The 14,519-nt window shown below is 51.2% G+C and overlaps 1 protein-coding gene across 4 annotated transcripts in view; it reads left to right on the top strand.

Moving 5' to 3' along the window:
- IGFBP2 (insulin like growth factor binding protein 2) overlaps window positions 1-14,191 on the top strand; it is a 63,487-nt gene extending 49,296 nt beyond the window's left edge. For 3 of the 4 annotated variants that reach the window (XM_050899654.1, XM_050899656.1, XM_050899657.1), the window contains exons 2-4: window positions 9,121-9,344; window positions 10,828-10,968; window positions 13,861-14,191. In XM_050899654.1, coding sequence (XP_050755611.1) covers window positions 9,121-9,344; window positions 10,828-10,968; window positions 13,861-14,028 — 533 coding nt within the window. In that variant the 3' untranslated portion in view covers window positions 14,029-14,191. Of the gene's footprint in view, window positions 1-4,661; window positions 4,748-9,120; window positions 9,345-10,827; window positions 10,969-13,860 lie in introns of all 4 variants that reach the window. The other variant, XM_050899655.1, reaches the window with a different exon arrangement.
- The last annotated feature ends 328 nt before the right edge of the window (window positions 14,192-14,519 follow it).

Raw genomic sequence — 14,519 nt, 5'->3', positions numbered from 1 at the left:
CTGGAGAAGCCAATGTGGCTGAGAAGGGAGTGGAGCAATATGGGAGATAGGTGAGAGACTGCTCTCGCAGGCAGGGTGGAGCACTGCTCTGACCTTTTGGGGGTTTTAAGTCTTTTTTCGCTTTACTTGTAGTATTTTTTTCCTCCTGATTTTGAAGCTTTTCCACCTTTCTGCAGGGCAGAAGGTCAGACTTTTGGCCGCTCTGCATGCAGCCTTCCCAGAAGGCATGCAGAAGTACACTGCCGTAGGCTCCTCTGGTCATGCACTGTCCAGAGCTGCTTCCTCACCAGCCGTTGATCTTGATGGGTGTTGTGAACAGGCACCAAAGGGCACAGCTGGGCTTCCAGAGCCAGAGGACATCTTTCAGGTGACCTAAGCCATCCTTGAGGAGCCAGAACAGGCAGAGGGCATTGCCAGAAATAAGCCCTAGACTATCTCCCCTAGTTTCTCATATTGTAAAGACCACAAAATTTCCCTCAACCGCCTCTCCTTGGAGCAGGATGTCTTGTATTTGGCTAAAGCACCCTATCCAAGAGACATGTTATGTGGGTTTGAAGACCCTGTTGGACAGATGTGAGCACTTCCTCCAGTAACCCATCTTTCCTTGGTGCAGATTCAAATTGATTTTTGACAGTCTGTCTCGGGCTAACTTGGTGTTTGCTTGTCACTGCCTGCACCTAGAAAGGTAATCATCTTAAAATAGGAGAAGAGTCTGAACAGGTCCTGTATATTATACTTTTTCCAAAAATGTGTGAGGGAGGCAGAAATGTTTAGTGTGAATTTGGAGAAGAGTTTCTTGGTTGTGATTGTGTGTCCATCAGATCATCAGTCCTTCATCAGCCCTTTCAGGCGGGCTGCACAATGTCATACCTGGGAATCAGCCTTGTTAAGATTCACAGCTCCTGTAGCTCTGCCAGCCTCTGGCTCTCCTGCAGGAAAGAGAGGTGCAGCATACCAGTGCCAAACAGAGATCATCTAGATAATAATTAACATGCAGGCACCCTCATAGAGGCTGCGGTAAGGAAAGCTCTTCTGTGCTTGCATAGTCTGGACTGTGGGATGCAAAAGCCCTGATGAGCTTGGACTCGGGGTCAGAGATGAGCCTGTGTTTCCTAAAACAAACTGGGGAAATAAAGGTAATTCAAACACAGCAGTAAAACCTGTAGGAAATGAATGAGGTGGTTTTGTGGTCTGGTTTCATTCTGGAAATTCATAGGAACTGAAGATTTAGGAGCCGAGCTTATACTAGAAGTCAGTGCAGGCTTTTTGGGGTGGCCGGGGCACTGAAGACCACACGGATGCATGCGAGTGACGGGGGAAGGAGAGCACAGACTTGGCCTGGTAAGGTTAATGGCTTGTTTCGTTCAGGCAGAAGCCCCTAATGACTAAGTAGCAGCTACTCTGGGGATTTTACAGACGGGGTCAAGGTCAAATCGGGAAGCTGCAGTGCAATTAATTTAAGCTTGGAAGTGTTTTCAAGTTAATTCTTTTGGTTCTGCTGGGAAGGTTGCAGCTTTGCGGAGGGCTAATCGGAGAAGTGTGTTGAAAGGGCTGAGATACGGTTCACTAACAAGGGGGAATGCTTTTATGGCGGCAGGGAACTTGGCAAGCCTCACTCAGCAAAACCTTCCAAACACGTTAAGGTCTTTCCCCTGAGCAAGCTGCCTTCACACATGTTGAAGTTAAGCACATGCGCAAAACCACTGTCATCAACCACAAGATGAGACCCTCTGGCTCCTCAGCCTCAGTTTTTAGGTGAGTCTGGCGAGTCTCTGCTGTAGGTGTGCGTTGGGATGCTCAGCAGCCCCACGCTCGGGGGAAGAAGTGGGTGAAAGAAAAGCAGGATTGCAAGTGGAAGTTGGGTAAGTGAGGGGACTTGAAGTGTTCCCCTGCATTTTTGAGGGACCTGAACAGCGTTTTCGCTTATCGTTCTTGGCACGCAGTGAATGGCTGGCACGGGAGGGAACAGGATGTTGCAAACAACACTTGCAGGCTCGCTGTTGGCAGGAGGAGGGCTGGAGCAGACCTTCCCCAGCGGTGGTTTGTGTTCCACGGGGTCCACACAGAGTGGGCTGGTGATGTGCTACACGGCCCATCAGTCAAATCATTTCGAAAGAAAGCTAACAAAACAAACCCTGCTATTTTATCTCTCTTCAGCCTGGCTGCACATTTCCATGAAATGGTGGAAACTTACTATTTTTGAGAATTGTGTTCCTGTTTGAGAGGTAGTTGACATTTGCTGACGTGTTTGTAGATATATTGGGAGGTGGAGGAGAACTAATGGGGAGACAGGCAGTCATGCAAACACATGTACATGCAGAAACACATAGAGGCAGGCTGTGTTATTGCACAAGTCCTGTATCCTTGGGAAACCAGTCTACAAACATGATTAAAAAAAAAAAGACTGTTTGAAGTAAAGCCCAGGGGAAGGGACAGCTCAGTCCCTCTTCTTCCCTCGTCTGACGTCAGCTCCATTTCGGTATCACTTCTGTGCTTGCTCCAGAGTGCCAGAGGAGTTTGTGTGCGATGGGGCACAGGTGCGCTGTAGGGCACTGTGCAGTGGGTAAGAGGTTTTTCTCTGGCTCTGGACCTAGGTGGATGGAGGAGGGAAAGTTTCTCTCTCTAGCCACCAGGAATGGGCAGAGAAAAGAGAGCGAAGCCTGAGTCCATGTCCCCAGCACTTTGCAGGAGCATAAAGCATTGCCTGCAGGACGCCTGAACCAAAGGAAGGCACTGAGTGCCCTATGGATCACCCCTCAGTGCCAGCTGCTCAGGGCAGGGAGAGGAGCTTGCTAAGCAACCCCTGGCCAGAACATGCCGTTCCCTCCCCAGTCCTGCCCTCCCTGCTGGTAGAGATGGGCTGAAAAGATCTCACGGTAAAAATAAAGAGTATTTGCAGAGCCCCAGGGCTCTCGGCCTCAGGGGATCTCAGAGTGCTTTGGGGACAGCTTATCACAGAGGTAAAACAAGCTCTTGGAGACTGATGCAGGAATTTTCTGGCTGTGGTGTGCAATTGCCTCGCTGTTACTGAGCAAGCTGGTGTGATGAAATAACCCTGGGGAGTGCAGGCAGGCAGAGGATCCCGGGAACCCGCCCTGGGGAGCTCCTTGGCAGATGGAGAGAAGCTCTGAGCTGATCTCCACCTCTGTGTCTCGTGGGAGCCCATGGTTCTGAGAGATTTGGGAGACCAGCCTTCCTGCCAGCCCTCCCAAAACTGGGTGGCATGGACACCCATGGGCTGCCCAGGAATGCCAGCTGTGTGTCCTCTGCAACCAAATGAAGTGCTTAAACATCTACGTGTCGCCTGTGCAGAACCGGATGAGGCTAAGCAGAACAGGCTGCTGGCTGGGGAGAGGGGACCAGAAGGAGGTATGGGGGGGGGGCGTGTCCGTGTAGTTGAATCCAGAAAGGGATCGTGCATGACTCCTCCCCATTTAGGCCTGTTAATGGCTATTAAACCTAGTCTATATGCAATATTTGGCTCCTGAACTGCTGATTGCCAGGAGGAGAGCTGGGGAGGGATTGCTCTGTAATTGTGTCCTTTCTTCTGCTCCTCCCCTGAGCATCCACAGTTGGCCTCTGAGAGATGTTTTCCTGGGGCAGGGGGGCTTCTTCTCTGCTCTACATCCCTTCTGCATCCTTTCTCCCACCGCCCCCTTTCCTACACAGCCCATTGCTCGTGCTCCCTCTGTGATGTTTCCCAGTCATGTTTTGGTTTTTTTTTTTTTTTTGTGCAAAGTGAAGAGTGAAACTTGAGCAGCTGCTTTGGTTCTGTCTGCCTCTGGAGAGCTGCATCCAGCCCGGCTTGATTACACCTGGGGCCAGACCATGTACCAGTGTCCCTGTGTTTCCCCTCTGCTGCCAGCTGAGCGCTGACAGATGCTGTGCTGTGGCTCAGTGCTTTGCAGTTTGGCAGCAGTAATCAGCAAACCCTGGGTCCTTTTTGGGGTAGGATGGGCCAGAGGGCCTGGGGGGGACTTTGTTCTTGGCAGCTCCTGCTGCGAGGAAATTGCAACGCCAGTATAATCCCTGCTGGCAAACGTTTTCTGAGGTATCCGAGCTCCAGGTCAACACCACCCACACTAGAGCTGTTGCACAGGAACCTTTGCCCAGGGCTCTCCTAGAAATACTTTGCAGACTGATGAGGCAGAGGTCACCGGGGCTGCGGTCGGGGTTTGTCTGCTCCTTCCCCACCTTCCTGCAAGTAATTCTCTGGCTAAGGCTGTTGTGCATGTTAAAGGTCAGGTTTAAAGGCCCTGTCTGCTCTCAGGCTACGAAGGACAAGTGCTGGGTTCCTGGCAGCCCGGGACAGGCACCTCTGCTCCTTAAAATAAAAAGTGGTGAGCAAAACCCAGAACAGGCACTTAAATTATCCTGAAATGGTAGAATTTGCGGCCACAAGAAGCTAAAAGTGTTGGGGGTGGGGGGAGAGCTAGGTGAGACAGACAACACTGCTCAGCGTGAAAAAATCACTCTCTGGATGCTGCGTTCTCACAGCCCCAAGTGCGCTCGCTCCTGTGCACGGTGCAGTGCCAGGGCAGGAGCGCAGGCTCCTGGGTTCGCTCATCGATTCCCTGCGTGGCTTTGGGCAACGCTCTCAAATTTTTCTGTGCCTTTGTTTTTTACTGTGTGCAACCCAGGATGAACACCTCTCTCTCCAGGGTAATTAATGAACTGCAGAGCGCTTTGATGTCTTCAGAGGGAAAGTGCTGGTCAACGGAGGCTGCGATTGCTGTGGGAGGGAGATGTAAGTCGCGTCTAGCCCAGGACACAGCCGGAACCCCGAGGCTAGTGGGCCTCCAGGCAGGGTGTTGAAGGCCACTTGGGTGAAACTTTCTGTGGGTCTGGGACCTTAATCGGCACTTAAACGCTACACAAACACCCCGGGCAGATAAGCAAATGCATGTGAAGCCCTCTGGGCAAGCTGTCCTCGAAGGAAAGCAAGTGCGGAGAGAGCAGCGTTGGAGAGGATGGCTGCGGTCCTTGGCATGGTGCATGCTCCCTGCAATATAGGCTGGCCCTCTCATGCTAAGTGAGTGCTACTGGCTCGATCCCATCCCTCAGCCCAGATACGCTTCGGGGCTCTTCAGAGGGATAAAGATGTATTTTTAACTTCAGGCAGCTGCCTTTTTTTGTGTGGTGCTTTTTTCTTCTTGTAGCTCTGGAAGTGGCAGGTTGTTTTTAAGCCCCTCTGTTTCTCAGCTATCTCGATGGAGGTGCCTAGAGGTCTCAAACCAGATTCCCAAAAATTTCAGCGCTGGAAATTGGTAGCCGCTTTTGAAAATGTTGGCGAGACTGTGCAGCTCCCTACAGATGTTAGCTGATGGCCATTTGAACACACTTTCACCTCAGCCAAGTCCTCGCCCCATTGAAGCCAATGGGAATTTTCCTTGAAAAAGGCCATAAAGAAATCATTTTCTTGGCATGGAGAGAGGTGTTTCATGGGCTCCACATCAGTGTTCAGGAGAACTTCAGCTATCTGCTTTGATTCCTGCCACACTTGTCCCGCCCTGCACAAAGCTCTCTACCTTTTGATCCAAAATAGCACAGGAGATGTTTTCCACATGCCATAGGAAAATGGAAGAACTATAAAACATAATTGTTTTGGAGTTTGGCACCACTCCGTTCACAGATATATTTAGTGTGAATTGAAATTGGTCAGCGAAAGGGCGTTTGCCAGGATGACAAACAGATTAGGGTTGTATATCTGAGGCAATTGCATACCTGCCCATCCCATACCAGTAGGGTTGGTGGTGGCTTAATTGGTTCATGGGTAGTCATAAGCAAGCGTGCACAACTCACTTCTTTTGGGCAGTGTTAAAAAGCATTATCTGGCTGTAAAAGCTGTTGTTTGGCTCACGGCATGCTCTGTGTTCTCCTGACCTTGAGTCTTGATGTCTTCACTCTTGTCGTTGCTACCTGGCCCATTTGCTCTTTGAAATGTGGTCTATCACACCTGATGCCCAGCCTCCTCCCGTGCCTGCATCTTGTCCGTGAAGGAAGTGCCGGTGCTTTGCACATGGGGCCTACCTCTTCTGTCCCATCTCCCTTCTCCAGTGATTGAGCCATCCCTGCAAGCCCTAGGTCAGGAGAGTTCCTCCTAAGAACAGCAACGGATTTGGGAGAGGGAAGAGCTGTGATGGGGCTCTGGCGTCAGCCCCAGATGAGTCAGTCCAGCTTGGCAGCAGGGCGAAGGTATGGCTCGCTGTGGCTGGCTTGGCCTTGGAGAGGAGAGCTTGCAGTCGATAGCAGCTAGACCTTCCTGGCCTCTGCTCCAGGCTTGCTTTTGTGATGGTGCCCAGGGAGCCAAGACCAATCTCTCCTGTCCCTGGGTGTGTTCGTGCACATGGGCTTGCACACTCTGCTCCCATCAGTGGTTTTCTTTGGGCTGATATTTGTTAGCATTGGAAAGTGAGAAAAATGAGCGAAAATATTATCAGAAGCAGGTTTTGTGAATGAATCAGATGACGAGGCTTACCAGCTCGCCTTCATTTACTAGCACAGTGCTTATTTGGGCAGATGTCTATATATTTTAGTTGGAGGCAGGAAGGAGCGAGAATCGATGGGGGAAGGCACTGCTTCCAGTTTGCTGCTTTTCTGTCAGTTTGTACCATCGGTTTTCTGAATTGAAGCAGGGGACTGCAACGCGTCTGAGATGCTGCCCTGCTGCTGCACTTGTTCTTCTGCTGTTGACAGCTTCGTGGGACACCAAGGAGAGGAGCACAAAAGACGTTGGAAGGCTAAAACCCTCCTAAGCAGCTCGTTGAGGATCAGAGTCTGGTCGGTCTTGCCCATCTCTTGCACAGTGCTTTTTCATTTGATCCCGTCTGAAGGGCGGCCTCATGGCCTTCTCTCTTCTCACTATGTGTTTCTAATTAACGGGGAGACTGGTGTATAAACAGAAGATTCCTGCTCAAAATATTTCTTGTCTGGCTCCTAGGATGATGGCCAGATGGCAATCTCCAGGCAGCAGCCCAGACTTTGGGCTCGCTCATCTGGCTATCAAACCTGGTCCCAGTTCTCATCTGGAACCAGTATCGAGGAAAGTCATGGACTTTGCCAGATTGGTTTTGCCCCATGTTAGCTTTTCAGTTGCTACCTAAGCAGCTAAAAACTGGCAGACTGAATGCATTTAGTATTTCTGGGAAGTGGGACGATCCCAGTATTGGGAGATCTGAGGCCAAAATGGTGAGGAAGTTCAAAAGGATATTGGACAAATCCATTGAGGGATGGGTCTGTTGGTGGCTTTTAAATCCTGTGGGTCAGATGCAGTCTCCAGCCATGAAAGGACTTTTACTGCTGGTCTGCAGCACACATTGGGAATGGTCCTTCTGACATGTGTCACCAAGCAGCTGCTGATGGTCTCTTTTGAATGGCATGCTGGGCTGGGGTGGCTCTTCGATCCAGCCCACTTGGGCTGTTCTCTTGCCATCAGTCTGCAGGCAGCTGCACATTTGCTGAGTAAATTCAGATAAAACTCTTGCAGTTTCTTCTGTGTGAGCCTGGGGTTGTAACACCTGAAAAGAGCTTGGAAAGCTGTGGCAGAAATAAAACACTTGCTATTATGATTTTTCACTCTGTCATGGCAGGAGAGCTATGCCCTGACAAAACATCACAATGCAGCTTCTGAAAAAAGGAAATGTTAAAATCTGTAAATGCTCTGTGTGGTTGGTCTTCCAAGAAGCAGTAGAGATCAATAAATTATGCATTGTTACACGAGCTAAAGCATTGCTTGCCCTCTGTCATGCACAGTTTGATGTGATTTCTTTACTTCTATAGAAGTGCCTGAGTTCCGGAGTGCTGGAAAGCTGAAATCGGAGGTGCTGGAGAGAATGCTGATGTTGGGAGGCTGGGTGCTATGGTTCCTCCTTGGCATATGCTAAAAGACACTTCATGTTTGTCATCACTGTAGGACCAGAATGGCCTGATCTGTCACTGGTGTGGGACCTGTGGAGCTGCTGAAGAGCTCCTATATACAGAGATACATACAGAGACTTACTTAGCCTGGGTTATTGCGGTGAGAGGTGATATGCGTGCATGGGTTGAATCATAATTTGGGCTGGAAAGGATCTCTGGAGGTCTTGGTCCAAGCCCCTGCTTAAAGCAGGGCCAGCTTCAATGCTAGATCCAGCTACAGTGTTAGACATGCTTGCTCAGCCGGATCAGACCTGGCACCAACCAGGGGTCAGCTGTCACCTTCTGGGCTTCCGGAGCAAGCAGGAGGAATTGAGATCTGTCCTCATTGCCACTGCAAAGTCCAAAGGGACTGGTGTCTGCAGCATCGTGACCATTGTGTCCTACTTTGGCAAGGATTGCTCTCAGAAACAGCACCCAGTGAACTGGGAAAATGCAGAAAGCAGAGTGGAGGAGGTGGAAAAAGTCCAGTGTTTATCCCTAGATTTCTGCTAACTGATTTTGAAATTGCTGAATTAGCTGGGGGTCTTGCAGCTTGTAGCAGTGGCAGAGTTGGGCCCAGGACACGTGGGGCTGTTCCACGGTCAGCAGAAGTGGCCAAATGTAGAAGTAGGTAGAAGCTAAATGAGTAATGCACTGTATGACAAACGATGTGAAAGACAATATGGCAAGGACGATCACTGTAATGGCAGGATCTCCGAGGGAAATTAGGGTGGCCATAAAACAGAGGCAAGGTATTTTTGAAAGCAGGCCTGAGAATTTATTTTAGCACATTAATATTGAGTAAGTATTCCTGGAGATACTCTGGGGGATGATAGATGGACTCAAAGTATTGTTACTAATCACTGTGGTTTTAAGTTTTGGAGCCGAAGTACACTTGGCATCCCTAACCCAACTGGACTTCTGATGGGAAAATTACATTCTTCGGGAAGTAATTTAGAAGGTCAAAGAAAAACGAGAAAGAACTTCTCTAGCAGCGATTTCCCTTGCTCTCTAAACTGTCTTTTAGTGTGGTAATAACTCCAGAATGAAAGGATCTATTCTCACCTTCCAGATGAAAGGGCTAATGCAATTTAAAATTTGTGCATGCAAAGATTTTATGGCTTGGTAACCGGCCATGCTTGACAGCAATCCAGGATGGGATGAACACGTGAGAGAGCGCCTGGCTGAGCTTGACCCTTTCCTTGTCTGCTCTGTCTCCTGCAGATAATGGCGATGACCGGTCTGAGAGCATCCTTGCCGAGAACCACGTGGATGGTACCACAGGGATGCTGAGCGGAGCCGGTGGGAGGAAGCCCATGAAGACGGGCATGAAGGAGCTGGCGGTTATGAGGGAGAAGGTGAACGAGCAGCAGCGGCAGATGGGCAAAGTTGGCAAGCCCCATCACAACCATGAGGACTCGAAGAAGTCGAGGCTGTCGACGGGCAGGGTGAGAGGGTGGGGGGGTGTGGGGAGCTAACAGAGGCAGCTGCAGGCTTGCCAGGGAAATGCTGAATGCAAAAGCCTTAGTGACATTTGCAAAAAACTGTCTTAAGGAAAAAAAAAAAGAAAAAAGGAGGGAGAGAGAAAAAAAGGAAAAGCAAACGTTTGTTTTGGCCTGAAGCTGGGGCCGAACACACCATCTGATGAACTTTGATGTGCTGGCGAGGAGGTGTTGTTTTCATTGCAGCTTCACCTCCTGACAGCAGAGCTGGGGAAGGGGGGTCCCACTGGCTCGACACCTACCTCCACAGGGGTGCGAGCGTGCCCTTTGCCCACAGACCAGCTTTCTCACACCCTTTTTCCTTAAGCAAGTGCCAGGGATGGCCCAAGGGGATCTGGGGGAGCGGGGGCTGTCTGCCTGCTGTAGGGCAGCCCCAGTCCACGTTGGGGGCAGAGCCCCCGAGGATGGGCTGTGGGGCTGTCACATAGCAGGGAGAGTGCCTGGAGTCCTACCCGTCCCCTTCTTCCCTGTCCCTGTCTCTCTGCCCTCCAGTCCTTGGCCGTGGTTTCCCTCTAGTGGGCAGCTTGGTCAAGGCAACTAGATGGGATGGGGATGGAAAGCCACCCCAAAAGGTCTGTAATACATATCTCTATAAACATACAGGGTATTTATATCTGGGGAGTGCAGGGACAGAAAGGGGCTTTAAAAGAGAGCCCTCATCCCCTCCAAGGAATAGGCAAAGCAGAGGTTCAAAATAAGGTGCAGGCACTGTCAACTTAGAGAGCTCCCACACTGCTGCTGCTCCTTTGGGGAAAAAAAAAAAAACCAACAAAACAACAGCAACTGCAAAAGCAGAGAGGTGTGGGCTCACTCCGGCTCACATCAGATGTAATTCAACCAGACTGCCTTGGCTGGGAGCCCTGGCTTGGGGCTGCTGTGGAGCAAGAGGGATGCCTCCAGAGGCTGGCTTTGGGTGCTCTCGTTCCTGGCGCTTCCCCTCCACTCCCATGGGGTCTCACATGCTTTGAGTTGCACTTCTGGGCCAAAACTGCATCACAGGTGTGGGATCTGGGCAATGCTCATGGAAACCCTTGTGGTCTGTCAGGATTAGTCCTGCTTCACATCACTTGTCACCACCAGTGGGACCCATGGGAGCATCTCTGAGGCTTCTCCTCCTCTGTGTCTCCAGGGCCTGTGACCTGGTGTCATGTTGGCTCTTGGCCACGTGAGGCACATGGCACATGGGAGAGATGTGCGTGTCTCCCTATGTGGATCTCCACACATCAGCACGTGTGGATGTGCAGCACACTGATTTTGGGTGCCTGCAGGTAAAGTCTGCAGTGGGACCCAGTGGCAAACCTGTGTCACGAGGAGGAGCACACAGGTGTTCATCCCTACTGGTGTTTCCATTGCCCGAAGTGTTGACATTGAATGGTCCTATTGCCCTGATTTTTTTGGTTTTGTTTTCGGCTTTCTGGGCTCTTTTCAGACCCCTTGTCAGCAGGAGCTGGATCAGGTCCTGGAACGCATCTCCACTATGCGGCTGCCGGATGAGCGAGGTCCCCTGGAGCACCTCTACTCCCTCCACATCCCCAACTGCGACAAGCATGGCTTGTACAATCTCAAACAGGTAAGTGGGGAGAGCCAGAGCCCCAGGGCTGGCTGCACTCCCGGCAGCAGCCCTCGGCTCAGTATGTGTCCCCACCATGCGCAGCCACGGAGGACACACGCAGCTCAGGGCTGGGCTGATGTCGTGCACATGATGTGAAGTGTGGGGTAAACAGCAAAAAAACCCAGGTTAAGTAACACCCAGGTGCATCTGCAGCCACGGGCTCGCAAGTGGAGATGAGACCCACATCCACACGTGGCTGCAGGCAGCCCAGAGATGGGAGAGTCTGTTTAGTTCAGAGCTCCTTCTTCCCAGGAGAGCTGCTTATCTGTCCAGGTCTATTTTCATGTGCTTTGAGCCAGGTCTTATCCTGGCTGGGCCCCGCTATAGGGGAAAAGCAGGGAGGGGCTGAATGCTGGCCAGTCTTGCAGACAAAGCAGAAAGCACTTCTCCTGGGGTCAGGAAGGTTTCTAGTGCACTTTACTGGTTTTCCTCCACAAATCGAGGCTGGTCCCACAGCTCCAGGAGGGATTCCTTCCAGGTGAGGTGGAGGTTGGGGTGCAGCAGGCTTCTGAAAGTATTTATGGGATCCAGAAGGACTCAAACGACTTAATGTGTGTCTGAAGTCTGACTTCTCAGCTTCATTCATGCAAAACCAGCAGGTGTCAGCAGCTGAGGCATAGGGAAAAAAATGCCAGGAAAAACCTCTTGGGCAGCAAAACACCAGCTTGTCCAGGGTTGACTGGCAGCCGTGTGTGAATAGTACCTGGATACAAGCACCCCTTCATAACTATGTGTAACTGAGCCTTTGGAGGGGACCCCAGAAAAGCTGCTGTTTTCATGGCCAAGCCTTTTTTCTCAGGGCTACTTCTACCCCTTGATCAGGAGCATAAAAAACCCCCCCAAACGTTAAAAAAAGTAGGATGCTCTGAGATAAACTCCTTCCATCCCTTCTCTCTTCCCTGTCCTGCCTGGACCCTCACCCTCCGCCTCCCCCTGAAGAGCCCCGCGGGCTGGCTGGATCCCCCAGCATGAGCACACTTGGAAGGGGTGGATGGAGCAGAGCTGGCAAATTCCCTGTACAGAGATGAGCCGTGTCTGGGGAATGAGCTTGGGCAATGCAGCAATGTATTGTGTGCTACAAAAGAAAAGAGCCTCTGCTGCTCCTTGTGCCTGGGAAACAAGTCAGCCTGCACTGAAGGGTGCAGATGCGTTACATGCTGGTTGCTGCTGCACAAAAAGAGGGGACAAAAATTGCTTTCTTTTCTCCCCCTCCACCCTGCCCTGGTTAAGGGCAAACAAGGCAAGCATGAAGCGATAGCCATTTCCATCCATCTGGGTTTCCAGAGCTGAGCATCAGCTCCTTTTCGTTTGCTGGAAAGTGGATGCCAACTGTCGTGGTTTAACCCCAGTCAGCAACTAAGCACCCCACAGCCGTTTCCCTCTCCCCACTCCCAGTGGGGTGAGGAGGAGGAAAGGGGAAAAAAAAAAAAAAGTAAAACTCATGGGTTGAGATAAGAACAGTTTAACTAAAGTAAAATATAATACTAACAATAGTAATAATGAAATATAATAATAATAGTAATGAAAAGGAATGCAACAAAAAAAGGAAGGGGGGGAAAAGAAAAAAACCAAACCAGTGATGCACAATGCAATTGCTCACCACCCGCTGACCAATGTCCAGTTAGTTCCCGAGCCACGATCCACGCCTCCTGGCCAACCCCCCCCTGTTTATATACTGGGCATGACGCTCCATGGTATGGAATAGCCCTTTGGCTAGTTCAGGTCAGCTGCCCCGGCTCTGCTCCCTCCCAGCTTCTTGCACACCTGCTTGCTGGCAGAGCATGGGAAACTGAAAAGTCCTTGGCTTAAGATAAGCGCTACTTAACAACAACTAAAATATCAGAGTGTTATCAACATTATTCTCACACTAAATCCAAAACCCAGCACTGTACCAGCTACTAAGAAGAGAGTTAACTCTGTCCCAGCTGAAACCAGGACACCAACAAAAGTATTCCCAGTTGCTCCCACCTCCTGTGGGCCAGTGCTTGGGTGGAGGGTGCCTGGAGGCACTCTCCTGCTGGGGAGGCTTTTTCTTCCTCTCTTCGTGCTTTTTATTCCCATGAACAAGGCTGCATTTTGACCTCAGTCCAGCTGCAGAAAATGGCTTGAATTCAGCTTTACAGAGTGCACACAGAGGCTGGCCTGCTAGAGTAACCTCTGCATCTCCCACTACACCCTATTCAGAGATGTGTCTGCTGGGGATGGAGGGATGAGCATCAGGTTGAAAGTGCCTGTAGCCCTTCCAGGGCAAGAGATGGATGATAACCATTAGGGCAAGAAACTTCTCTCTAACGAGACCAGGCCTGGGGGGCAGAGTCCAGGTCCAGATGCACCATGGTCCCTACCTCTGTTCTGGGACAGAGTGAAACTGTGTTTGGAAACATGTTTGTGTCTGGCTCTGGGGGCCTTGGTCTCATGTTTCAGTTTGTTTAGCCCAATTTGCAGGTGAGAAGAAGCTTACATAGCTTCTCTATCAGTCTGTCTCATCCCTCTTCCCCCAGGGATTTTTGACTCTATGGATGCTTTCATCCACAGTTGACAGTGTGATGCATCTCAGGGGCAGTTGTCCTCGTGATTCGTTAAAATTGGCTTCTTGGTCCCTGGCACGGCCCCGGGGGAAAGAGATCCAGCCCTCAGCCTGGACCACTGGAGCAGCAATGCTGATGCAGCATAGACCCTGGGGTGTCTGAGTGCAGCATCCCTGAATCTTGCCTAAATCTAAACTAGCGCCAAATTGCTGGAGAAAACCCCAGCTCTGCCCATGTTTGGGCTTTGGGCTGGTGGGGCTGGGAAGGGGGTTTTCTCCCTCTGTTTCCTCAGCTGATGCCTGCCCTGTCCCTCTCTGTGCAGTGCAAGATGTCGGTGAATGGGCAGCGTGGCGAGTGCTGGTGTGTGGACCCTATCCACGGGAAGGTGATCCAGGGTGCACCCACCATCCGCGGGGATCCTGAGTGCCACCTCTTCTACACAGCCCACGAGCAGGAGGACCGGGGTGCACATGCCCTGCGGAGCCAGTAGATGGACATGATCCTGCTCGCTGGAGGCAGCTCGCCGTGGCCCCAGTGCTGGATTTTACATGGGTTTCAGCATGTCTCTTTAGGCTCTGGAAGAGACTGGGGTTGGGTCCTGTGTGCTGCCCTCCTTCCCCTGCTTCCCGGCTCCTGGGGAGGGGAGGGATAACAGGAGGGGAAGGGCGGTGGGGGGTTGCAAGGAGAAGGGACTGCTTTCCTATAGTCTTTCACCCAACGTAAGCCAGAGAACTGGTCTTTTTTGCTCCTCGCCCCATGGCCCTGCCCTCCCTGCTGCTTCGCGGCATCTTCCCACATCCTCCAGCACAGAGCGCCGTGTGCTCCCTGACACCTCCCGGGGACAAAACCCCTCGCCATGGGCGGGAGTGGGACAAAAAACAAAGGAAAAAACCCACCCTTTCCCCCTCTTTCCCTCCCTTCCCCGAGACCAAAGACTGTAAATACTGTCGCGCCTGCCTCTTGTGTCCTGCCGGTCCCCTG

This window comes from Gymnogyps californianus, chromosome 7 (assembly GCF_018139145.2).
Source record: "Gymnogyps californianus isolate 813 chromosome 7, ASM1813914v2, whole genome shotgun sequence".
Classification (NCBI taxonomy): domain Eukaryota; kingdom Metazoa; phylum Chordata; class Aves; order Accipitriformes; family Cathartidae; genus Gymnogyps; species Gymnogyps californianus.
The sequence above is the reverse complement of the archived record's forward strand: the minus strand, read 5'-3'. Positions and strand labels throughout refer to the sequence as shown.